At 46.1% G+C, this 27,086-nt stretch overlaps 1 protein-coding gene across 1 annotated transcript; it reads left to right on the plus strand.

Annotated features, from left to right (window-relative positions):
- Window positions 1-10,268: 10,268 nt before the first annotated feature.
- Window positions 10,269-25,727, plus strand: PPP1R36 (protein phosphatase 1, regulatory subunit 36; the record flags this gene model as incomplete). Its single annotated transcript, XM_010151320.1, is given in 10 exon segments — window positions 10,269-10,366; window positions 11,534-11,614; window positions 12,314-12,435; window positions 12,557-12,623; window positions 13,515-13,613; window positions 17,502-17,642; window positions 22,458-22,497; window positions 23,767-23,957; window positions 24,045-24,233; window positions 25,499-25,727. Coding segments are annotated over 10 exon segments (1,257 nt in total), but the record flags the coding sequence as incomplete, so codon positions are not given.
- Between the last annotated feature and the right edge of the window lie 1,359 nt (window positions 25,728-27,086).

The following is a 27,086-nucleotide window of genomic DNA, read 5'->3' on the forward strand; positions in this document are numbered from 1 at the left end:
GAGCTGGGAGCGCCGAGGCAGGAGCCAGCGTGCTGAACTTGACAGATGAGGCAAAATTTGTAGTAGTTAAACTTGCCCGGCTTTGCTACAAACCGTCTCCAGAGCTCTGCGTTCGTTTCAGAAAGCCCAAAAAAGCCCAACCAACCCGCCTGTTTAGAGTCCGAGGAGCTGCGACCGACAGAGGAGCCCGGTGCCACCCGCGGTTCGGGCTGCCTTGTCCTTTAAGGGAAAAGAGCGCGGAGCCCCGGGAGCTGGAGCGAATCCTCCGCCGCGCTTTTGCCGGGCCGCTCCTTAGGAAGTGGGAGCGCTGGGAACGGGGCCGGCTCTGCCCGGCTCTCCCTCCCGCAAAGGACTTGCAGGACCCCGACTCCTTCAGCCTGCAGGTGATGTAGGTAACAACACGTATAACATATTTGGTAACGGGAGGGCGGACAGAAATAGAAATAAACTCGTTCAGTGTTTACTAATCAGCAGGGATGTAAAACGCTGGTTTACTCCGTGGGTCTCTCTCAGCGGGTTTGCCAGGGCTGCGGGTTTCTCTTCACTGGCTACAGAAAAGGGGTTTACAGTCGCCCCTGGGGAACGCGAGGCTTGTAAAAAGCTTGTTGGATCGGCTGTTGTAGCACATGATTCAAAAGCACTTTAAGTTTATCGGAGGGTTCACAGTGAGCCCTGCAAAGTCACCTGCAGCCTCCTCGGAGTGCTTCCGCCCAGTCTGGAAAGGCTGTCATCGGGCTGGGCCCTCTTGGCGTTTACCTACGCAGTTTTCCTGGCAATCAGCCTCCTGACTTCCAGCCTGCAGCTCTCAGACCCCCTGAGAGCGAGAGATACCATGACTCTTTAATTTTTTCGTTTCTAGGCATTAACAGGTACATACGTTTATGAATAGCAGCAGATTACCTGTAAGTGAAAAGTTGTTGCTGCAAACTGTAGTACTTTCTTCTTGTAGTGCTCTCTTCCTAACCGAAATCACGCTGCTGTGGGACGGCAGTAAGGATTAGGTTGCGCACACGTTCATTGTAAATGCAGGTTAACTATTTTTTTTCTATTAGCTGACTGGGAATTCCCCTTACCACATAGTTTCCTTGACTTTTCAGCCCTTGGTGTGCATTCCTCAGCGTTGCTTCCCAGTGATTAAACGCAATTTTTTGTTGTTTTCCCCAAACGTCTATTTAAGTGTATTGCAGAGCTAGCGTAGCTAAACCCTGTACAGCAGATAGTTTGCCCCGTGCCTGCGCTGTCATCTGTCCTGTTCCTTGCCTCGGCCACTCCTGCGCTGTGCCCCTTTCGGCAGTGGGGCAGGCAGGGGGTAACAGAGGACATGAATGAGTTAACAGTGAAGTAATTGTAGGTTTTGGGATTTTTTGTCTTAGGAAAGGGGTATTTTCTTGGTATGGACGCACCTAGACTGTGTGTGGGATATGTAAAGGACGAGAAACTTCTGCTGACTTGTGAGTTGGAAAAGTTTTGATTGTTCAGAGGCACAGAGTAGCTTTTCAAATATGTGAACAACACCCCAGAATGCAAGAGGCAGAAAACTTGAAGGGCTCAGAGCCAGACTCCTTGCATCCACTCCCTTAGTTTATAAAACAAATAATGACTTTTGAGTTGATTTTCAGTATATTGTACTTACTGTAGAGTGAACTCTGATGCTGTTAGTGGAAACTTCCCACTGACTCCAGTGGGTCTACGTTTCCCCCCCAGCCTCCCGGTTTCTTAAAGAAATAAAGTGAATATCAGAGTTGTTCCTCATTTGCAAGTAGGTGTGTTTGGTGTGTACATGCAGTTCTGGGGAGTAGTTGCACATCGTTTCCCCTCCAGCCTCCCAGTTTCTTAAAGAAATAAAGTAAATATCAGAGGGGAAGATGCTGTTCCTCATTTGCAAGTAGGTGTGTTTGGTGTGTACATGCAGTTCTGGGGAGTAGTTGCACATTTCAAATAAATTTGGCAAAGCTAGGAAATAATCTTGTCTAAAACCTGCAGTTTCATTGCTTCCACACTTGGCATCTCTCCTCCTTTGTGCTGTCCTGATGCACGGGGAAAGCTGCCTCCTCCTCTCAGAATCCTGGGCCTGGGTTTCTGAACTTTGCATGTTCTTAAGCAGGGCTGTGCCAACGACCAAGCCCACAGGAAGGATAGAAAGTGATTGTAACTTCGCAGCACTTGTGTAACTACAGTACTTTCGATGGCTCCTTCTATTTGCTGATCGAGTTTATATGGATGGTATTATTTTATAGAGAGGAACACCCATGGCATTAATACTGGAGAATTTAATCGCCCAAATTAAAACCCTAAGTGTCTCAGCACCTCGCTCACGTTGCAGCCAAGGTGCGTAGCAATGCGAAGCGATGGCTCCCGTGCGCGTTGCAGGTCGCCCTGCGCTTCCCCGCTGTTGCTTTGCAAGGGAGAGGGAAGAGCCTAAAAAAGACAAAGCAGAAAGCGTTACTAAAATAAGGTGCCATGTGAGAGCCCTCGGAGGGAGCTGAGGACAAGAGAGCTGTCTGAGGGCAACCCGCGCTGGAGCTGGAAAGCTGAGACGTGCTTGGACAGGCTGCGTCCACCCCGCTGGCCGGGTGAGTCAGCCCCGTTGTGCCCTGCCACCTCCAGAGCGTCTGTTTGAAGTCCTGCACAGAGGACTTAGGCTGCAGCCCTGCTCATCCCCTTGTGATACCATCTTAAAGACAGAATGACTATATCCCAGCAGCCCTGGCTTTTATCTCTCAGGAGACACTGCGTAGAGCCCTGCAGGCTGGGCAGCCTTTCTCTTGCGAGTTGGAGCTGCCTGTCATTTATTTGAAAAGTTCTCCTTGAAGGTTTGGGGTACTGTGGGGTGCAGCTGAGGGGAGACGACTCTCAAAGAGCTGTGACATCTCAGGACTGCACCATGAATATTGTCTTCCCCATTGTGAGTCACTCCCACAGATTCATAAAAGGAACAGGAAGAACAGGGAAAAATGTTCAGGGAATTGACATTTCCAGGCTTGGCACATACATTAAATGCAAGACGTGGTGTTAAAAAGCATCCACTTACACCCAGCACGCATACTTAATTTTAAAATTCCTTTTTTTCAGTCTTGTCAGGGTGTTGCAATATGATAGCATTTCAAGCTCTACTTATTTAAAAGATGTTCCCCATTTCTCCTCCTTTGACCTGTGCCTGGCATGGCTTTCCTTTGCTGTGTCCCTTTAGAAGGCGCACGGTGGTCTAATCTCTGCCTACATCAGGGACACTGTACCTTGGCACATGGGAATCCTGTGATATTAAACCAGCAAAGCATGTGGATGCTCTTACAGCAGCAAAATTATGCCTGTAGTTGTTCATCACAGGAAAGTTATCACCCCTCCCTGCCCCACAGCGAAACGAGTTATGCTAGTAAAGCTTCTTTAGCACACCTATGTGGGTCAGGTATCACATCTCTCCACCACTCTCATCCTCATATTTATGCAGGCAGGAGCCTATAGCATAGACCTGCCTTTGGAGTAGATTTTGCTTGCAGCAGTGTGGTGATTATATAGTTGGGCAGGCCAGCATTTCCAGATGCAGCAACATACTTTGCTTCCACCTATGAAACAGCAGTATTAAAAGCCCCTGATCCACCCTTGCATGACCCATTTGCCTTTACTCTCTCCTGCATCAGTAGGGTGGAGGCACAGACAAGCTGGTTCCTCTTGTCAGCCCAATAACAGCACCAGCCAGGAATTTTAGGGAGGGGATACATTTCCCTCTAAGAGCCAAACACGTTTTTGGTGGTCTTTCTTTTAAGGAAAATCACTAGCAGTATAGGAAATTTTTATTCCTTTTCCGTTGCCAAAGATCCTGCCTCCTGTCATTCAGGAATTGGTATTTGTGTGTCAGCCTGTACAAGTTGACAGATCACTGTTGCGTCCTGGACCGAGAAGCGTGAGGTCATTCCTGAAAAGGTAGCAGTCAGCAGCACCTGTACCCTCTCTGTTGGGGCCGTTCAAAGTGTCACTGCTGCGAATGACCGCAGCTGAAAATCTATTTGGAATAGAATTAAGGCTACAAAAACACCTCCTGAAGTGCTAATGCTGTGTGTTTCAGCAAGACTCTATAGAAAACCCCATGGGTTTAGGGGCCTTGGCTGCCTTGCTGTTCCCTGACAAGCAGCGTGAAATATTTTCTATCAATCCAGGAGCTGTTGTACGGTTGGACTGGCAGTCTAGCAGTCACACGTCACAGCTGAAAGCATCGTTTCTTTTTGCCAGGCTGCGTCTAAAAGCGTAAACGTTTTTCTTTCAAAATCACATTCATTTCTCATTTGGCAGACTCTGTATTTTCCTGCTGCAGGCCTCATTCTCGACGTGTTTGCACACATACTAACACAGCCTGGTTAAGGACAACCGAGCCTAGCAAGTCCTTAGTCCTATCCCCAGCACTACAGGTGGAAGAGATCTAAATTAAATTTCTAAGCTAAAAAGTCTCTAATAACCTAAAACCTAAAAACAAACTTCTCTGCAATGAGTACCTTCAAAGCTCACAGAACTGAACAGAGAGATCTTGTCTATAGTACATCTATATTAAATTTTCCCTTTCTTTCCCCTAATTCTATAGCAGGGAGATGGTTATTATATCCTACAGAATAACTAGAAACCAGGCTGTGACATTTTTGATAAGCTCCATAGATTTCTGAGCATCTCAGATCCAGAATCAAAATCGTACTTTTGGAAAAACCCTGTTGAATATGAGATAAATTTAAATACTTTTTCCTTTCTGTTAGAGGCATGTTAACAACAAAAGGTTGATTGTTAGGAGCCCAAGGCAAATGCCTAGCTGCATGAAAATAGCTGACAACTGCTAACGTTCAGTAATCTCATCTGATAAAACCAGGCAGAGGGAGTAATTGCACGAGGATTTCAGTAAAAGAATGTGCAGCTGGTTTTTCTGGCTTTCCAAAAGCGGCCTGTGTTCCCCTCAGCGGTGTTAGGCAGTTGCTGCCTCCTGCTTTCCATTAGACCATCAGTCTGGACTCGGCAGCTCATTCTACCTTTGCCTATCTAACACCTTTAGCCAGTTTGCCTCTGTGGGTCTGGTTGCCACTAAGCGTGGCAGGTAGCCGGGCCACGGGGCTCTCAACCCAGGGCAAGGCTGGTGCTGGTGTCCCAGGAAGATGAGGAAGTGAAGGGACACGGTACCTCTCCAGAAGTTCGAGTGCAGCTATCTAACTGCCCTTGGCTTTGGGTGGTCTAAGGGATGGGACTGAAAGGCGGCAGTGTTAACGTGTGAGAACAGTGGAAACTGCTGGAAACAAAGAATGAGGAGCTTCGATTTTGCACAAATCTGAAGTGAAAACCCACATCAGTGCTCATAGTATTATGCCTAAGGACATTATTTATTCCACTCCTATAGCATGATCTTGTTTTTAATGAGCAGGCAGAAGTACTTGGCAGGTAAATGGCATAGTCATGGACTGACTATTAGCTGCTGTGAAATTGAATTCTGCGCTTGTGTGTCTAATACAAACAGTAGTGTGCGGGCACGGAGTCTAATATTCCCAGAGAAACCAGGGCTGACACTTAACTGCCCCTGGGAGGAGAGGAGGACATTAATATGGTGGATATGGAAAACAGAGACTTGACACAGCAAGGAGAAACAAGAAGCAGAACAGAGGAGAATGACTGGATGACGAGTCAGTGATATTTTTGTTGAGTTTATGCATGTGTTTATTTTCTGGGTGTGATATCCAAATTAAACATTAGATATACCTAAAGAATGGGTACATATGCGTACGGTTGAGTGTTCTCAGCTCATGGGATGCACATGGACACACAAACACCACAAGAAACAACATTAAAAGCAGCCTATTAAGGCTGCAAGGTCACTTGTTGAGATTTATGACCGTCAGAGCAAGCTGGTTTCTTCTTTCGTTGTGCTTATGCATCATAACCCACTTTTTAATTACAAAGTCAGAGGGTTTTTTAAATTTTTTTTTTTTTCTTCTGTAGGGCACCTGCCTCCGTCAGTGCATGCAATGGGCAGAGCATACTCTAAGAAAATAGTATTTCCCAGTTCAATATACACCTTATTTACTGTGTGCCATCCGGCCCCAGCTCTGGAGAATTATCCTTTAGGATGTTGCCTGTGGATCTCATCCACATCGCATCTTGAGTGCTTCACAACAGTAAACATTTCGTTTTCAGCCCTGAGATACGCATAATTCCCACAGAAAGAAGGTGATAAAACACCAAAAGCTAAACGCCATCTATTACGGGGTCTTCTACCAGAAATGCCAAGGAACTGTTTTTTCAGGCAGATTAGTATGATATACTTCTTGGACTATTCAAAGCAGAGTTCCCGTTGGCTTCGGTCGCAGCTGTGGGTACCTAGTCCTGCCTTTCAGACGTCCATGAAGGCAGGCCGTTTGCTCAGAGAGAAAAGGGCATGCAAATAATGGTCATTAGGGTTAAATGCGGGTTGGAGCGATTTGCCTGGCATTCTGTGACTCCATATGGAAATCAGTTTCCCACGTAGCTTTCAACTGCATCAACCCTTACACCATAATTTCATTTCTTGTAATCTTCTGGCTCACTCATTTTATAGCTTCCGACCCCTGCAACAGCTGAAGCAGGGATCGAACAGACACTAATCTCCTTTGCCACACAATGCCAGGCTTTCAATTATTTTTTTCCCAGACTGCTACCCGTTTGGGCCATCGGCACGGATGGGATGTTTGGTGCTCACCTCTGCACCCTTAGCTCTTGAAATACCTGGGCTGAAGTGATCTCCTCCAGCAAAGGGTAGTAGGTTAAGGGTGGTATGGTGCTGCATCTGAGCATCCCAAGTCTCTGGCTCTGGTAATTCAGTCAGCCTCAGGGTTCCCCCCCAAACAGTCTTGTCTGTCCTGGCCCTTGTGCTTGGCCAGAGCCAATTCTGTCCCACTCTCCACAAATCCCTTTAAGATTTTCGTCATTTTGCCCCAGTTACCTGTCTGCTGCACTGATTCCCAGGCCTTCCCTGCCTGCCTAGCCAGCTCCCTCTAGCTCTCAGTCCCAGTCTTTACATTCACAGTTCTTCTCCCTGTAGGTAGTTCTCACTCTTAGTTTCTCCCCATCTTTCACCTGGCTTTTTTTGCAGGCTTTATTGGGAGCAAATTGACTGTGCCGATTTGCTCCCATCCCCAGTACAGCCGAAGGCTTGTCTCCCCTGCACCACAAATGCTAACGCAGGTGGCCCCGACTACCTGCAACACATCCTTTATTTTTCCCAGTTCTTTTGGAATGGCTTTTACTCGAGCCAAGCTGGACCGATGGTCTCCTGAGGCTGATGACAGCCCCGCTCTATAAAATGAGTCAATGAGCCATCAATTCCATACCTCCCACTTTCCCCTGATGGGGAGCCTATTTCTATAGTGCTGCCTGGCTGCCACGAGTGAGATTTGAGGTTGTTCCCAAACCTGCTTCTCTCATCCTCTTAAATATGTGGCTTGGCTGCCAAGTCATGGATATGTACTTGGCAGCCTGCATTAGCAACTAGAAACACAACATACACAATGTGACTGTAAAAAAAAAAAAAAAAAAGAGATGGCTGTAGAGAACAGAGGCAGAGCTGAATTTTCAGGCTGTTTTGAGCTTGATTTGCTGAGCTATCCATGGGCTGGTTGTGTTTGCTTAGCTGTGTATGGGTAAACCTTTACCCCGTACCTACAGGAGAAAAGCAGTGATTGGAAGTCTGTGGAAGTGGGGGGAAGTTAGGGACAGGTTGTTTTATGGAAATTTTCTTTCCCCACATTGTATTGTCCATGTGTTCTTCCATGTGGTCACAAATACACCTGCTTTCAGGTGTATTCTCCCTAGTCTGAAACTATTGCAAAAATGAACGATGCCATCTTTAAGAGCTGAAAGCATAGGAAATGTTCCTTCTGCCTTACTGATCTGACCTGTCTAAAAGTTTTAGGTCAGGTGTTTTCATCTCTTCAAAGTACATACTGGCCTAGCTGTAGTAGCAAAATTCTCCTAGATTGGGGCTGGTTTTCACATTAGAGCTGAACTGATCTATTGAGAGGTGTGGTCCTCCCATCCCCTTATCTTTATCTGCATCTCCGCTGGCCTTTCTCTGACTCTACCATGTGCTGATGTAAAATGCTAAGTTAACAGAAACCTTCTCATTTATTTTTGTTGGATTACTATTTTCGACAGTTTAGGGAGCCGCCTTGCTGTGGGGAGAGAGAAAATAATCAACACAAAGGTAAACGATGGAAAAACTTTGATGGGAGCAAGAATGCCTCTTCCATCAACAACTACCTATTAGGCTGCCTTAGCTGTAAAGCAAACCATCACCCTTTGGGGTGGACTTGATTGTCAGTGTAACTTGTACTGGTTTTGGGTGCGAGCTAAGCAGTGCCAGTTAGGCACAGCGCTGTTTCAATGTGAGTGACTAGCATGAGAGATTTTCTGCTTGTGAAAACAACGCTTCACAATATCCTGAAGATAAAACCACTCCCTCAAAAGCATGCCCTTAAGCAACCTGCCATAATGTACGGGAATTGTTTCCAGGGGCGACTTGAGCTGATCGCTTGCATTGGGAGCTAGGACACGTCACAGGAGGCTTGTGACCTGATGGATACGCTTTTAAGTCTTGTAAAGTCGCGAGCTAAAGTATGTGTAACATTCAGAGTGCTGTTCAGACATCAGTGCCTGTGAGAGAGGGACATCGTGCAGCTGCCTTCACTGCTGCCAGGCCTGGGCCAGCAACCAGGAAAAGCTCTGAAGCTCCTCACCGCCAAAGAACACAGTGAGCCCAGATGAGTAGCTGTGGAGATGTTACTGCATGGAAAACACTCCGTTTCCCTCTTTGGAGTAAAATGTTGTGCAGGGAAGCTGTTTAGCAGAGCTGGGAAGGAGCGGATCACACAGGCCATGAGCCCCAGCTGGAGGGGGATTTGTGTGTTGGGATCTGTGGTTCCTAGGGGACAGCAGGCTGTCACCAGGAGACTGCCGTGAACAGTGCCTGCCTTCTCCCCTTTTCCGCTGGCAGCGTCCAGTGTCCATGGGGAAGCACCATGCTATCTGTGAGTCTTCCCATCTTTCCCAGCTCCATCTTGCTGAGGCTGTTCTGTTTGCCTCTGCAGCATGGGTGCCCATGGGGGGGGGGTGGTGGTGGTGGTGGGGCAGGTGGCCAGGGACGGTCATTCAGCCATTCGTATTAGACGCAGCTGAGATGTGTTTTGAAGATGCAGGAGTGGTATTGTCTCCTTCCTGTGATGCGTTGGTAGGCCTTGCTCTGCCATACTACCACCTTTTCTGTCTTTCCACTTCTCTTCATGGTTCGTAATCCCTTGTGTGTAACATGAAGGCACAGCGTTTGCAGGGCCTTCTTCTTCTGGGAGTTGTAAACCACTATTAGAAAGCTGAAACCGAAGACTAGAACAGACAAGTTGAATTAACCACTTTTTGTCAAAGGATTAGAGCCATGGTTTCCTAATATTAATCTCTGTGGTCTAACCATCGCATGGGCTGCTGACGTCAAATTGTTCTTGTATCCAGCACTCTACTCCTGAATTAGGTTGAGCAAGAATTCGTGAGAGCCTTGTGGCTGGCTGGCTGAATGGTCCCTGGCAAAAAGTCACAGAAAGCCTTAAACTTTCACTCGGTTTAAATTTGTAGGCAGAAGGATTTCAGCAAGAAGAGTAATTTTGCTTTAAAGGTGACCTGGAAATAGTAGTTAAGGGTTTGCAAATCTCTTGTTAATTAAGAGAAGACTAATAGGTCTTACTTATTTCCAGGGGATTTTTTTTTTTTGGTATGGATTTAAAAAAAAAAAAATATAAATGCTATAAAATACTGTTACTAGTAGTTTTGACCAGTGTCCCCTGAAGGGTCTATCTGGTGTTTATTTAACGTTCTCAGGATATTAAGAAAGTGCGTATTCTGTTTTTAAACAAAGGTTTCCTTTCTCCTGATACTTAGTCCCTACAATTACATAAATATTATTTAAAAAGAAAACGCAAATAAAAGCAATGTCTTGTTTAGTGCACGGCAGATTTCCTAGTCTTTATTGATTCACTGGCAAACTGATGTTCCCTAGCAAACTTTCAGTTATTTATTCATATCCTGAAAGACATAAAAAAAGACAGATACACATTTTTCTTTCTTATGCTGGCAACCTTCTATCTCAGGGAACTTTTGTTGCAATTTCTTACGCACAAACAACATCTGGGTGAAAATGAATGAAGGCAGATAGAATGTGGCCCCATATGCACGGTGCTTGTTTTATAAATACTTTGTTGGGCTGAGAACTTGAGCGTAGATTTATGACATGTACTCTATATGCTGTTTTCTTGCAGAAGATAAAACTAACTCCAGGCGTGTGGTACTGGAAAGTTGATACTAACACACTTGAATTTGCAAGGTAAAAGCATGATGTTTAGTTTGAAATTATGCCGGTTTATGCCTTGATACACCAGGTCCAAGTAAGGTAAAGTCAGAGTCTAATATTGTTTTGCCTGCACATCAACTGCAGGACATCTTCTTTTCAATGACTTTTATTTTTTTTTAATTGAGGTTGGAGCTCTTTTTGTTCCCGTTAATGAAGAGAATCAGCAATACGGAGGTACTCCATACTGCTCTCAAGCTGAACCCACTTTAGAGGGAAGGCTAAAAGTGCGTGGCGAGCCCTGCCACCTGTCAGAATTGTGCACCATGCATTGGGGCAGCAGCGCGGGGCGCGAGGGCCAAATGCCACCCCAGGAATCTGTAGGTGGAGGTCCACAGGCTGATGTTCCCTCTTGCCGGTGTTACGTACGACCCTGTGCAGTGGTGGGCACCACTGCAAACCTTTAGGGAAACCACAGTTCTGCAGGGGACTTGTCACAGCGCTTCGAATTTCTGCGGATTAAGACTTTATCATTTAAACGACTGGGGAGAAAAACCCCACCAGCCAAACTACACCCTCCCGGCTCCCTACCCAAGGACGGGGAGTGCAGTGGAGCATGGGGGCGGTGGGTCAGTCACACGCTGCAGGCTGCTCCCTCCTGCCCTGCTGGGCATTTTCCAGGCCTCTGTCAGGGTGGAGCCAGGCTGCTCACCTCTTCGCTGGCCACATGGCTCCTGCAAACACCTTTCATGGTCTGCGTCTCAGCAGCTCCAGCCAAATTCTCCGCTGGGTTTGGGAACGCTGCTGACTTTGCCTGGTAGCTCTCCAGGGAGAGGAGTGAGCTTTCCAGTGACCTCTGCCTGTTTCTGCCCTCAGTGATCCCCCCCCCAAAAAGCTCTGGAACTGGGCAGTTTACATTTAAAGTCTTCCTAAAGCCCCTCGAGACAGATTGCTTGAGGGGTTTACATGGCACAATGTGTATGGTGGCAGGAGACAGAGCAGGAAGCCCTGGGGAGGCCCCTTTACTCTGCTTCTGTGTTCTCGAAAGCTCTATCTCACACAGACCTCACCACAACCCAGATGTTTCTAGTGTCAGTTAGAGGCCAAAACAGATATGCCTTTTTATCCTGGGATGTTGACCTCTTTGCGTTGCTGCTAGTAGTTTAAATTCATACTGCTGCATGCTCATGCTCTGTATTTCAGCTCCAGTCCAGCAGTTGAGGAAAACCTTAAGGAAGGAAAAAATACTCACTTTCAGGAAATATGTGTGAAGACATTAAAGAGGTATTTCAGTTCAACTAGCCTAGCTCAAAAAGAAACAAGATCTTTTGGGTGGGAATATTTTCGCCCATTGTCTGAGGATCATGTCTGAACAAAGCATGTGAAACAGGAAGCCAGCTGTCATTTCGACAGGGTGGATGAGTGGTCTGAACATAAAAACAGAGCCAGACATGCCTGGTGTCGAATACTGGCTCAGGCACTAGCCCGGTACGACTTTGGTAAAGTCATTCAGCATCTTTGTTGATGTTTCCAGATCGCTAAGAACGAGGCAATAATTCTCATCTACCCTAAAGAGTATTGTGAGGTAATTAATTCATCTGTGTAAGGCACTTCAAAGATTAAAGTATTATTATTATTATTATTAATTTTATAAATTCACAACATGGTGTAGCTGACTTTCATCCATTACTTAAAACCTCTTTGATGTAAATGATATAGTCACAATTTATTATATTAGCAACTAAAAGAGCAACTTCAGAGGCAACCTTAGAGGTGAAATGGGGTTGTTCTCTCAACACCCCCAGCCTGTTTATGTGGTTATCATAGTTGAAAGTTAGTTCAGGATACCTGCCAAACACATTTCACTGCCCGTCCCTTTGAAACAGTGCAGTGAAGAGAGTACATACCAGGTAGATAATCTTAATATTCTCTGACTGGAATTAACACTGTGTGCTTAAATGTTGTGCATTGGTCAACCACTAGCATCTTCCAAGATGATTGCAGTGCAACACTCCCTGATAGGAGGCTGGCTGACACAGAAGGAAAATTGCATAGGCTGTCAAAGTGGACGCAACATGAATATGTGACGTTGGATGATGTCAAATGTGAGTAATTGCTGGTACTGCGTATCAGCAAGGCATTGCCCATACAAGTTAGAAAGCTATTTTTACTAACACTAGCAGTTTTTTTGAGGAAATACTTTCTTTCTCCTCTGTATGTTTCCAGATGCTGTTTTGCTTTTGAAAGAAGCAAATGACTCACATCACATGCTACCATTTGCAGCAGTTATGAGGTATGTCACTTAGAGTTTGTTTCAAGAATTCTGTTTGTGGAGCCGGTAGTGGAGGGACCAGGGTGTGTGAGAAGTAGAATATGAAATATCAGAGGTGTAAAATCTCTCATCTGTGAGATTTAGTGGGCAACAATACCAAATACATGTTGTCTTCGACAATGTGCAGAGAAATAATCACCTGTTTGGAAGCTTTCCACTGTTTTCTAAAGGAATCCAAGAACTTGGGGCTAAATATCCAAAGGCTGTTACCAACTTAGAGTTAAAGTCCATGTTAGCCAGCAAGCCCTCAACACTGCATGCACCAGGAGTGCTAACAACAGGGAATCTGGGCTGCTTCCCTGTGCCCCGTCAGAGCTACAGGGCTCGTTACTTGCTGCTGTCACTTATCAGCATCACTTCTCTAAGGCTAAAAGCGAGGAGGCAGCAGGCAGAGCATTGTGTCTCAGGGGCATACCCCTGACATCACCAGGGCCATGGCGTGGCTGCATTGCCTTTGACTTAGGAATGTACCTGTAGGCCTTGTTGAGCCTTAGCCATACTGTCGTCTCGGAAGGGGAGAGGTGTGCAAGTTGTCCCCCTTTTCCTTTGAGTGGCAATGCCACTCTTCCAGCACGTTCGGTGCAGAAAACATGCTTCTTGGAAGTATGTCTGGTAATACCCAGTTCAGTCCTCTCTTCAGGGTGTTTATTGGACTCCTAGTAATTCTCTAAGAGCCTTCAAAGTCTTAGTGTGGGGTGGAGAGCTTGCTGCGAACAGGTCTCAGCCATGTAGCTAATATTTGGTATAATTCAGGCCCTTGAGCAGAGGCTTTGTTCTTTTTCATAATGGTCTGGTGGTGTCTGTATCTGCAAATTTGCAGATTTTACAGTGACCTTTCTGCCTTCCATTTAGGAATGAGAAGCTAGATGAGTTCCTCATGGCCCTGCTCTTCTACCTTTCTTTTTACCTGGAAAAAATTGCCCTGGAAAAGAAATACAGATCGTTGATTTCGTGAGTATAAGACTTTGGGGGTGTAAGTACGGAGAGCTTGCTCCAGCAAATCTGGAATCCCAGAGCAGTCTTTTGTGTCAGAATCGGTGGAATTCTGCATATGAGCAAGAACCGCTTGCTATACTGTCCCAGTCTATATATGGAACACTAAGAAGGAAAAACGCTTGGTCTCACCATTTATGTCTCAGGTCCTCTTGTCCTCTGTGCTCTCCGGGACATAGGCTTCTCTGAGTATGCAGAGAGACAGATTTTCAGGGAGGGTTTGAACCCCACTTTGCCCCAGCCTTGCCCAGAGCAGCATGCACTGTTGTTCACGTGGCATGGCATCACCGTAGTCTTGCTTTCAAGATGTGGCTGGATCCAGTCCTGCTGCAATGGGGTCACCAAATAATTTGGCTCCTCAAGGTAATGCTGCAATTTGAATAAATCATTACTGCTACCACCACCATTAAGTCTGTGTGAGTGCCCTGGATTGAGTTACCATCCCGTAATGCCATTTCCCAGTAATAACCTTAGCATCCAGTCATTTCTGCTTGCAATACGGACCAGCAAAGAGTCGCAACTGAGTCTGCTGGGTGTTAATTTGTGCTGTGGGTCACATTGCTGTAAGACTTCATTTCTAAACACTTTGCAAAGCAGGTTCAGATGACTCTTAGGTGCTAGGAACATGTTACAACGTGAGGAATATATGCTAGGAAAGCAGTTCCCAAGTAAGGGCGTGTGACCACACTTGCTACCTTGCAGAGCGTAAGCAGGGATGCCAGTGGGGTAGTTCAGGAGCTGCTGTGTTAGAGGGTTAGATGCCTTGGGAGAAAACGTTGCAGTTAAAAACTGTGATTGTAAGAAACTTCAGTGATTTTCTAGAGTCTGTAATAGTCCCTGAGGATTGATTGACCATTTTCTTACAACACTTAATGATTACTTACTTCACAATGAATGAGGTCTTGATGTAAAGAGGGGCTGATTTATCTGGATTGAAGAAAAGACTGTTGGAGGATTGCTGGCCTTAAGGGGTTGATTTGTTCTACGTCCATAGATCCACAGGTGTTTCTTTCATTGTGCAAGGAATAATTCCTAAATAAAGAAATCCATCAGCGTAGTTTCATACACCAAGGTCGTAGATTCAGCTGAGGTGCTCTGGGCTGCAGTTTACAAAATGATCTCCTCGCTCTTGGCTGGTAAGGACCAAGGGGGCCACTCTGTGGGTCATGGCACCTCAGTATGGCTTATATCATCTCCTCGTGTGCCAAGTACAGAAACAGACTGAAACAAGGAGGAGTTTGGATCTATTGCAATATAGGGGTACGTTTCCTGGATCAAGGGGGCTCTGGTTAGTAGGTATCAGCTACAAACACTGGATAAACCCTGCCAGGAGGGTGTTTTCCATGTGTTCTGCCATGCAGTGTTCCTGAAAGTGAGTCCTGACTTTTGGTGGGAAACATATACTGACTCTGCAGTTCTACAATACTGTTTTGTTTAGATTCATTACCTTCCCTCAAGGGCGGTGGCTTGCTTCTCAGGATTACCTGCATGTAGTGTTAACATCAGAGGAGCTTAAAGAAGAGACACCATGCAGAAGCAGGAATTCAGGATATTGATCTACTGAAGTATGAATACAAGGAAGGAAAATAAAATTACAAAAGGCAATTGTAGGTCCTATGGAATTGTGAAGTACATCCATAATTGTTTCAGCATCTTAGCTGCCTTGCAGGAGCAAGGACATATTAATCAAAGTGTGAAGAGCTTTTTTTGCATCTTCTTTCCCTTTCAAGACCTCCCATTTCCTCTGTTATCCACCTTGTCTAAGTCTGAACTTGGTCATCAAATGTAGCAAGGACTGTCTTTTCCATCCTGTGAAGTAAAGTTCTGGAATGGTCTTCCACTAGGAAGTAGTGGGGGCAGGGAACAAAACTACCTTTTTTTTTTTTTCTGAAGGTGGAGCTCTGTGAGCTTGTGAAAGAGATTTTATAACTACATAATAGAATCATAATGACATAAAATTACACTTGTGATAAGAATCCTTGGGTTTGTGATATGCTGATCTATTTGAGAGAATATGAAAGAAGATTGCATAGCCGTGTGTTTCCCTGTATCTATCCCACATAAATGCCATGCTCAGGGCTGTTGCCTTCCTGGCCTGCTCAGGAAGAAAACTCCCTCCCCTTTCCTCCAAGACGTAAGTTAGTTTCAGATGCTTTTTGCGTTCTTATGTAGTATTGGCTATGTGCCACAAGTAGAGACAGACTGGAGGCAAGACGTGGTGGTATCATTTCATGCTTTTCGCCAGTGTTACCTGTAATTTTCTCCCAGTTAAACTGACAGACAGGTTACTTGGAGACAGGGCTTGGTGACCTGCCTAGTCCTTTATCAGCCTGATGTTCTTGTATGACAGACACATCCAACGTCTCTGCAGTCCTCGAGCTGCTCTTCTTGTAGACCCTGTGTGATAACCTAGTAATACAGAAAGCAGTGCTGGTTATTCCTGCTCCTAGTTGGTGTGTTTTGGGGTTCCTGCTATTTGGGCTGCCTATGAGAGATACCCAGCTCATCTGTTGGGTCTGCTTTAGCCCACAGGGAGCCAGGCCTGATGGTCTGAATAGCTCCTCAGTTTTCTTGAACCTAGACCGTGTAGAAGTATTGGTGACCACAGTGCCTCACTGGGGCATCTGAGACCATCCTGGGTTCAGACCTCATTGCTTCTGTTCATTAAACTTTCTTTGGAAAAGAAAGTATTGGAAGGGGTTCCTATCAGAGAAAGTCAGGATGAATCTGGGCATCTTTGACTTCTAATATTTTGTCTTTTGTTGATGCCATGCTGATTCTTTGTAAACCCAAGCCTGAGGCTTTCCTCGCTTTTTCTAGGTTCAGGAAGATCTTGTAACTAACTTCAAACAACCAACCAGTTTTCCAAAGCAGCGGGCATGAGGCATTCCCCCACTGGAGACAGCTTGGGAGTATTCACCTCTGAAATATGTGACTCTAAGAACAAAAACTCACCAGTGGTGGATGAGACATGAATGGAACAAGGGCTATTATTTCTGCCCTGCATTTTCTTTCCCTTTTAGTTTCTTTCTGTTTCTGCATCCAACCCTTTCATGTCTTTTGGGGAAAATCTGCTGAATTTTATTAGCAATTATCCCTGAGAAGCCCAGAGCAATTGTCCTAATTTATTAAAGGTGGGTTGTGTAGGAAGCTTTAGAGCTGGAGGCCATCAGGGATAGGACAGATAAAACCAACTCCCCTGCGTGTGACAGGAGGCTGGTAACTTTTAGGCCGGCAGCGCTCCCAGGCACTGGCAGACAGTCATGTGGATTACAGGGGAAGCAGAGGAAATGGAAAGCTCTCTGGTTTGGCATTTCCTTAGCGTTTGATCTGAATTGGTTTAAAGTACAGGCTTGCAGTGTCAGTTGTTCCTGTTTAGAGGCAGTCCCAAAAGCGCTTCGTGTGCCTTTTTGAAGAGAAGTTAAGTGCTGTCTCCGAGTGAGCCAGACCCACTGCTCCAGGCCGCCGGCGACAGCCTGCGCCCAGAGATATCCCGTGCACCTCCAGGGCTTTTACGCAGGCTGCAGAAAGGGTTCATGAGCTATGCAGGATCAAAGACGGCAACCTGATGGGCTGCATACAGGCGGCTTATGAGTTGTGTGGGGCAAGAGAGACTGTCTGGGCCCAAGCCCCAGGCCATGTGGCTCCACCGGCATTGCCAAACTGTGCGGGAGGCGTCTGAGCGCAGCCTGGCTACAGAGCGGTCCCTGGGAGTGCTGTCACGCAGCGCGTTGGTTTGTGTGCCTGAAATCCATGCTTATGTCTCAGGAACGGTCGCTCTTTCTAGCGTCCTTTCTGTCCAGAGCACCTTCCCTGAGAACCTTTTTCCCTTTTTGTTTTAAGAAGGACTATGATATTTGTAGAGAAGAAAGAAATGGATGAAGTGTTGGTGAAGTTAGCGGTGGCCAGGATTCACCTTGCCAAGGTGTATGCTAACCTTACCCTTGAACAAGGCATGGCACAGCAGCAACACAAGCCTGGTGGAAAGTAAGGCAATCCCTTCTGGGGACTCCTGCTATGTCAAGGGTCACAGTAGTCCACGGCCAAGGCTTCTGTTGAGTGACACCAGTGAATGCCCAGGGCAATAAATGTCTTGTGAACCAAGGAGTCACAGAGGGCTAAGGGACCAGGAGACAGAAGTGTCCTGATCTCCCTGCAGCTCTATCTCATCTCATAACCAACTACAGAAGTGTTTCTCTTGAGCTGTTGCCAACTGATTTGACCACAATGAGTTGCAGACCTCCGGATATCAGACCAGAAAGCTCTAGCCCTGGTATGCGGAAGCCTAGCTAGGTGTACACAGCAGGAAACTTTAATGGGTTCAACGTGCCAGTCAGTAGGGCAGAAATCAGTGCCAGCGCTGGATCTTAACCCTGCCACTTCCACTTTAACTAAATCTTGAAAGCAAATGGTGATGTACCTGCTGGTTGTCACTGAGCCCTGCATGAATTTCCTCTTACGCCAAGTCTGAGGTAGCATGAGACTAGTCAAACAAGTGAAGGAGACCATGTTCCTGGAGGGCAGCAAGTGAAGGGAGTAGGAACAAGGAGAGGTTGTGCTTGGGCATTGGAAGTGTAGGAATCCTACCTCTGAGCAGGGAAGGGGGTGCATGGCTTTTTCAGGGTGGTGGAGACCAACCACTCTTTAGTTGTGATGGTCTGAGTGATGAACTGCAAGTGGAGAGAAACCCGAACTGGGAGTTAAGAAAGAAACTGAAGAAGGCAGGAGAGGATGGGAGGGTGTTTGAAAAGGCAGAGAGACCAGGGGAACATGAACATTGAGGACAAGAAAAGGGCAGTTTTAAGAGGAGATGAAGGTGGTGTGGTTTAACCCTGGCCAGCAACTAAGCACCACACACAAAATGGTTGGTGGAAGAACATAATTACAGAGAGATCACACACCATGCTAGTGTTAGGGACGCTTTCCTCAGCCGTGTACGTTCCTGCGCAATGTTTCCTTCCCTGGCAGTAGAAAGGAGCTGGCAGTCCCCAGCCAGCACCCCAGTCCCATGGGGTCTTCTCAGAGCACTTTCAGGCAAATTTTTTTTGGTCAGATCAGATGGTGTGAACCTGCTGCCAGTCCACCAGAGGAATCACAGTCACCTGCCTTCCTGCCACACAGCTCCGGGCAGGCTTGCTCCTGGCTGGGGTGGGGGAACTGGGGTTTCCTTCTAATCAAGAGGAGAAGGTAACCTGTGAAATGATGGAGTCAAAGCAGAGCTGAAATTGCTGTCCCAACAGGGCCATCATTTTAGGGTGCCCCATCCCACAAGGTGCTGGACGGAGAGTTATGAATGTGTTCCGTCTGCATCCTGGCGCATGGGCATTTCACTGGGCACTCCTGAGAGCAGCCTTTCCTGCCAAATCCCTGCTCACAGAGAGGAGAAGGTAACCTGTGAAATGATGGAGTCAAAGCAGAGCTGAAATTGCTGTCCCAACAGGGCCATCATTTTAGGGTGCCCCATCCCACAAGGTGCTGGACGGAGAGTTATGAATGTGTTCCGTCTGCATCCTGGCGCATGGGCATTTCACTGGGCACTCCTGAGAGCAGCCTTTCCTGCCAAATCCCTGCTCACAGAATTCTTGCTGGTTGGACAATGGGGGGTCACAACAGCATTTCATTATTTCTGTTGGGTGGCCCTAATGTTTGCCCTTATGAGACTCAGTTGGAGGAACTTGCTGCAGAGTGTAACTTGGATACAAGAGCTGGATACGGCTGGACAAAGCAGCCTGTCGTATACCCAGCTAGTGAGCTCTGGTGCCTCTTCACTCCCTCGTATTGTATGGTGGATGGGAATGTGCAGGATTGAGGAAAAGAAGTCGTCTAGTGGCAAAAAAAATCACCATCATGGGCGCGAGAGCAGGGAGCTGAAACAAGAAACAGTGTTCTTTAATATCCCAGTGTGGGTTAGAGCCCAGCAGTGGGTTGGGAAATTGGTGTCCAGGCTGCGAAGGCACAAAGTCTAGAAAAGAGCTGTGTGTTAAAGCCTTCATGATGTAAGGTGCTGTGTGGAGAGAGCCCTCGCTGAGTTACTCATAGCAGGGTGGCGGTAGCTGACTACGGCTTCCTTCTGAATTAGGCTAATGCTGAGCATGTTATAATCTGTGGCACTTCCCATACCATACTGCAATTACATCTTTTCCAGGCTGACTCAGTTTAGCCTTAAATGTTATCTGGATCCTCCCAGACCATTATATTAACTGCCAAAAACAAGTGCTGAGGGACAGAACTGATTAACACTCTTAATTATAAATGATAGTTAGGAATTTTTTGAGCACACGTTTTTTGGATGGGAAAGGTCCTTTGTCAAAATGGAAACTGTGGGGAGGGTTACTTTTGACGAATTATTTTAACTTGAAAAATATTGAGATTATAAAGCTGAGAAACTATTGATAATGTTCCACCCCCCGCTTTACTATGTTTTCTTGTAACCCAACTATGGGTTCATGATGGAACTGAAGCTTTTGCTTTTCACTTTAATTCGCCATAGCAACATTTTAATGAAATCCTAAACTATGTTGGTAAACTGCTTTTTTCCCTTCCAGATCTGCCAAAGGTCTGTGTGTTTATAGGAAATTATTGATTCTTCAGGTAAAAGTTTCCTCTGAAAGTTTAAAAAGGGAGGCTTAGGTGAAGAACATCTGCATGTTAACGATTTACATGATTTATAAAATGCAGCATTAAAATCCAATCTTGATACTATCCCAGACTGGAATTTGAGAGAGTTCCTCCAGACCTGTTATTTGTGTGTGTTAGCATTAGTCCTTTTGTGCCTCCAACGCCAAGGAAGGAATAGGTGTGTCTGGCTTTCTCCCTTTAAGTTGATGAGGGTTGTGCAACCTTTTTGTGGTGCCAGTTTCCTTATGGGCATTTGTCATAATGGGAAAAATACAGAGTATTCCCAAATACAGAGTGTTCCGGTGGCGCGAGCACGGGTGAGCCAGGCCGTGTGGATCCTCGAAGCTGGCTTCATGGGCAGAGTCACAGCTGCGGTGGATGGAGGTGCTGAAGGCACGGAGAGCACTTCTTCCCCGTGTGCCCCTGTGCAAACAGTGGTTCTTGTAGCTGTCTGAAGCCACTGTTGTCTTGCATCCAGCCCCCACGCTTACTGCAGTCTGCCCTTGGCTGCGCTGTCCTCCTCTTGTGCACGAGCTCATCCCGTCCCCCTCGCAGCTCTGAGAAATCGGTATTACTATATCACCAGAAGGCTTTTTGCTCACTCTTTCACGTTTCTGACAAGTCCTGTCCTGAAGCTTGTTGCGAGTTTGATGTTTTCCTGACCCTTTCTGTATTTTCCTAGGTAATTAGCAACTGTGCCCTAGACATGGGAGGGGCCTCCTAGTTCATCTCTTATTTTAGGAAACTTTACTTCAAGCAGGTCTCTTAGCTTAATACCTCACCTGAGGGAAGAAAGCACTGGGAGAAGGAAGGGTGGAGACCCCTGACCTTATTTGACTCTAATTATTAGCATTATTTTCTGTTGCTGGCCCCTGCATAGGTTTCTCTGCTGAACTAGGGGATGGTTCTAAGACACCGCCTGAGCCGTATAATGTTAGAAAGTAAAGCTGGGTTTCACGTTTAGTTTTAAGAAGCTGGGGTCACTTTAGGTTTCTCCTCTCTGGTACTCTGAAGACAGATTACCATGCTTTACCAGAATTCGTAAGTAATCAAAAACATCAGAGGTGTTCTGGGAGTTCTGCTTTGGCAAACGGCCATGCCATGCTTGCAGAGTCAAGTTTCTCTTCCCTTGCACAATTTGGGAAGTGTCAGCAGGATTATGGCTGGTGGGAACCAGGTAGGGAGTTACATGGTCTTCTTGATCAAAAAATCAAGAGATAAGAGTCAGAAGGTGGTAAATAGAGCTATAGGGCTGCAAGCTCATAGCTTCATGGTCTGCTCCGCATTGATGTTTCTGGGGTGATGGCAGCTGGGGATACCCTAGATGTGTGGAACACTTGGTGTTATGGGGAAGATAAGGGAGATGTCAGGAATTGGTGAGTTGATGTGGAGACAGGCTTTCCTGTGCATCTGGCAGGACCTAATCGAATCTGTGGTGATCTGTAGGCTGGCAGGGAAAACTTGCTTTCATTTCGGAGAGTGAGTTGTACTGTCTCCAGAACTGAGTGGCTGCTGGGGAGTGTGCTTCATCTTCTGCTTTAATGGCTGTTTCCACGATGGACAGTCATTTGGCTTTGTGTGAGATCCCTGGGCTCGAGTGGGTGGCAAGAGCATCTCTCCAGCTTCCACTGGGAAAACAGCTTCTTTAACAAAGGCCCTTTGTCATTTTTGGGCACGTTATACATTTCTTCTTGGAGATACATCAGGCATCTCCTTCCTGGTTTTCAAGTTTATTGTCTCAGCATTGGACTGGCTTTGTGTCCTTGGAACTCTGCTTGTGGCTCTTCCAGTGATGTCAGGAAGAGTGTTTTTGTTGACTTCAGTGGGAACTGGGTTAGATCAGCGCTGACCACTTTTGAGAGGCCCATGCAGAGAGCTCAGTCTAGGTAGCATAGCAGGGGAGCCTCGCCTGCTCATCACATCCAGCTTTGTTCTCTGTCAGATTCAATTAACTGGGCCATACAATATTTTGCATTTTCTCCTCCTGAGGCAATGCAGAAGTCCTGCCTTTCTTTTGGACAGTGGGTCTCCACATGCTAGTAATGAGGATCTACCAGCAGCAACTTTATTGCCCTGGTGAAATGCCAGCTTGGCATAGCTCTGTGAGTCATACGCAATGCTCTGTTCAGAGAACTGAAAGGACAACTGCTGCTATTAATTTTGTGCTCTTGTTCACTGCCTTAGGAGAAGCACATCGTTGCAGAAAGGTCGGAGCTACTTTGAGGTAAGAAAGATAAAACGATAGTGTGACTGCCAGCCCAGAGCCTGTCCCTCTCTTGCATATCCAAATCCTCCTCTCCCTTCCGGTTCCCCCAGTAGTTTACTTGTAGGGCAGAGTACCTAGAATAAAATTTTACCCCTAGGGCCTAGATGTCCCTGTAAAGTACCATCTCTTTGCCCTTCAGCCCAAGCCTTTTCCCCTTAGAGCCCTCAACCAGGGAGTTTCAGTCCCTCTGTGGCTCTCAGACCCCAGGCAGTTCCCGCTGCAGCCTGAGGTCCCTCTGGGAACTATGGTCTCTAGGTTCCTTCTCATCATTGGCCTCATAGTTTCATCTCTGTAGGTAAGAAATTTTACAGCCTTCTTTTATTTCCATTACCCTTGGCGACATTTCTAGATGCCAGTAAGCTCTTCTGGCCTGCAACATGCAGCTCCATTAGCCATTTCTGGCATATGTAGCAGGGTCTCAGCAAATTAAAACAAAACACCTGGGCCCAAATTAGGCTTTGCGCTTTGTAAACTGGGAAGCCTTTCCTTGAAAGAAGGGAAATGTGGATTCAATTCCAAGGACAGATGGCAGTCCCCGTGAGGCCATCTTTTCAAGGACTGACTTAGAGATTTGATTTACTGGGAGTTGATTCATCTTATGCCAGGGATTGCAAATGTTAAATAGTTGTGAAAAGTCTGATTTTGGTTTTTTTAATCAGCAAGCAGACAGGCGGAGGTGAGATGCGATGAGTTCATTTTTGGTAGTAATATTTTCTGTGATCATAATGCCATCATTCAGGGTGGGGATCATCTTGTCTACCTGCAGCTGCCCAGACAATAGCTGTCCAGTCAGACCATGCCCTTTGGCGGCTTTGACGGCTGTTGCAGGAAACAGAACCTCAGCCGGGGGGTGAATTGTTGCCTCCTGAGATTGATGTGTGCGATAGGAACACCCCCAGAATGACTCCTCCCATCAGTCTCTTTCCATCGATTATTCAGAGAAACTGGGTGGTGATCTCAGGTTTTCTCCTTAGTTTCTAGCAGCAAGACTAAGTCTGGTCAGAGCTGAGCAAGATGAAATCCATCTGAGCTAACTGTTTCTAGCCTCATCTGTCTGCAAACCTTTAAAAGACCAGTTCTTTCAAATCTTCACTGGTGCATGCATGGTGAAGCTTGATGCCAAATGGTTGCTGGCATGTTAGCGGAGTCATGCCAACCTGCACTCTGGGATGCAGTGGGACTCTGAGCCTTTTCCCAGTGAAAAAGGGACCTCTGTTTTCAATTTAGGGCTTTTACAACTTCAGCAACTATGTGGCTTGGCTTGTGTTCAGATGGAAGCACTTCCAAGTGATCTGGGAAGAAATCGGCAGGCTTCTTTGCTCCGACATGTTCAATCCCGCTGTAAGAGACAGGAACAACGTTGACCTGCAGAAATCAGGAAACCGGAATGCTGATACAGCGTGACTGCCGTAGCTGAGGTACTCCTTGGGCACACTGGTGAGTCCTTAGGAGACCTGACTTGTCCAAATATACCGAGGTATCATCTGCATTTGTTTTCTTTCAAGAAAAGCCCACGCCAAGCATCCTTCCATAAACAGCATGGTTCACCAGCGCTCGCCAGTGCTCAGCACGCTGCTGCCCTCACCAAAGGACAGTGCTCGGTACCTCTTCCAGAACCACTGCTGTCGGGGCAGCGACTCTGGGCCTTGCAAGTGTGGTGGCCTGCCAGCCTGCTCAGAATTGTTCCCTACCAAGTAAGGGGCTACTTCTCTGCATAAATAGAGTTGGTGGTGCCATGAGGAAGGACGTCAGGCTCTTCCTCACCGGGAGAGGGGCCGTTGGGCTGAGGATTTGGTCCATGCGGGAGTTAGACTGTAGGTCGTGAGAGACCTGAGCGAGCCTGAAACTTGCAGCAGTAGTACTCGCGGTTAACCGATGGCAAAGCTGCTGCTGTCCGTCACAGTGCTTTGCTAAAACTCAAAAGTTTTTGGGGGAAAGGAAATGTGCTTTGATATAAATTTGAACAGAAATTAATCAAAACCTCTCAAAATCAAAATGGGATGTTTGTTTTTAACCCTGTCATGATTCATTCCAATTTCTTGTTTCTTCCTGACCTTTAGTTTTTGATAGTGTTCTGATCAGACATTACCGGTGGACTTTATTCTGAAAAAGTAATTTTGTTGCTACACTGCCTTTTTAAAATATAATTCTGATTGTAATAGAAGTAGAACCTTTTCATTCATGATAAGAATTCATTCATTCATGATAAGACCAAAAATTTTCAAGCCTGGGCACAACATGTGAGAGGACTTCCACTTCACCTTCAGCCACGTTAACAGCAGCATCACCACAGTACTTTTTGACGTAACAACTCATGGAGACAGGAGCACTGTACATCTTTTTGTTGAAGTGTGTGTAAGGCTCCCTGTAAGACTCTCCCTCATAAGTCTTCTTTTTCTGCCTGGAAATTGAGAATTTGAGAATTGCCTTCATTTGCCTGGCTCTTCAGCGTTCTGGCAACCTAATGAGTGCTACAGCACTGTACGGGCAGAGTCTTGGGACATACCTGCAACGCACAACCAGTGAGTCTGGTATTTCTTGAGAGCGTGAAATTTGCTAGAGGCACATACAATTATTTTGTGCATGCTGTGGAAGCTGGGTGCATCCTGAGCATCTTGGCTTTACAGCTTATGCAGAGTCATGCAATTCACGTGCAATAGGGCCAGCCTTCCCAGGAGGTGCTGGGCTTCACCCAGATGTCTGCAATTCCGGGCACGTGCGTGCACACTCCAGACAGCGGCACGACGTGGGGTGCAGGGTGCTGAGGGCATAGGCACGGTTATTGGTTTCTCCCTGGGGGAGAGCAGACGTTCTCTGCGTAATGTGTTATGCACAGTCCAGCTAAAGGAGGCAAGGTTCCTTGCTGGTTTGCCTAGGAGACATTACAGATCCGTCCCCCTTCCTCCTGCTTTGTTTTGCTTTATTTTGTCAAGCAGATTAATAGGATATTTTCTAACAGAGTGGGCATCGTTGGAGCTCATTGTAGTGAGTTAAAATGTTTAATGAGCATGCCTGATGGGCTGATGGAGGGGGAAGAGGAAGAGGAAAAGGAAGAGGAAGAACAAGGAAGAATAAGGAGTGGTTTCTCCATCCTGACAGATGACCTCGGTTTGCCATCTCTGAGAACCCCACAAAACAAGCGTAGAGTCAGAGCACCGGGCTCTCAAGGGCGGTGGCAGGAGGTGACTGTAAGCAGAGCTGCTAGCAGAAGTGGTGTGCGCTCATGTTGAGCGGCACGCTTTCCCGTCGCTAAGTAAATCGATTTGAAATCGCAGCTTAAGAAGCCCAACTCATTTGTCAGAGGTGGGGTAGTTGAGCGTGCAAGTTCCTGCACTGGGTGACTGGAGACCTGGATCGTAATTCCTGGCTCTGGCACTACCCATTTTTCCCTGACCTTAATGCCGTCACTGCACCGTTTCTGAGAATACTATTTTACTGAGTTAATTTGTGAAGTGCACCTGCAGGTGAGTGTGATTCTCGATTTTAATGTCAACCCTATTTTTCTAAAGGGTTAGCAAAGCAACAGGGAGACCTGACTTTCTGCAGTCTGAAGGTTGCTGAAATTTTTGAATCTTTAATATATTGTGTTTGCTTCTTTTTTTACTTCCCTCATCTCTCATTTTTTCTTGGATATAGCTAGTCTAATTTTTGACGCATTATGAAATAAGTGTAGCAAAAAAAAAAGTAGTTATTTAACATATCTACCAAGTCTTAATTTTTTCTTTTAAGTATTTATTTTTATCATTGATTTTACATGATTAGGAAAGCAGATCTTAGATATTCAAACTTAAAACATGCAGCTGGGATGTTGCTATCTTGGAACATAATGACGATCTGCACATGCTAATCGTTAGCATCAGGAGGAAAATTTGGGGTGAAATTCTGATTTTGTCATAGTCAGTAAGAATCGATGAAAAAATAATGGATGATTAAACAGTGGAAGAAAACCAGAGAGATAATATTTTCATCACTGTTAAGAGGAGAAATTTGACATGTTAGTCCTGGTTTGGAAGGTTTTCAGCAAAACATCTCTATGCTGAATGAAAATAACACAATCTTCCCTTGCAATATGTGGTTCAGTTTTTTAAAAGAATGATATTTTGCAGCACAATTATGATGAGAAATTTACTTTGTCTGGAGTACCCAACAGTCCAGTGACTAGATCACTTATGTGGGATGGCCCTGTGCTGCCTTACTGAGACAGAGGCTTGAACTGCAGATTCACAGCTGTTATTTGGTCTCTTCACTTAGCCTGGCACATGTTATACTAATGCCGAAGTAGCACTGTGGCCTAGGTTTGTTTTCCACCTGCCAGGCGAGTCCTTTTACCATTGGATGAGGCTGTTGTGGCCTGCAATTTCTCTCTCAAGCTTTTCATTAGACATCTGTTCTGGTACAGTGCAAAAATATTTAAAAATAACATCTTAGGATTTTTTTTTTTGGGATGGAAAACATACTCTCTCCCAAAGGAGAAGAAATATAGGAGAAATATTTAGAACTCTTTGTGACTACTGTCTCTTCCTATGCTGGTTTCAGGCAGGGATGAG

Source organism: Eurypyga helias, unplaced genomic scaffold, assembly GCF_000690775.1.
Source record: "Eurypyga helias isolate BGI_N326 unplaced genomic scaffold, ASM69077v1 scaffold6065, whole genome shotgun sequence".
In the NCBI taxonomy this organism is placed as follows: Eukaryota; Metazoa; Chordata; class Aves; order Eurypygiformes; family Eurypygidae; genus Eurypyga; species Eurypyga helias.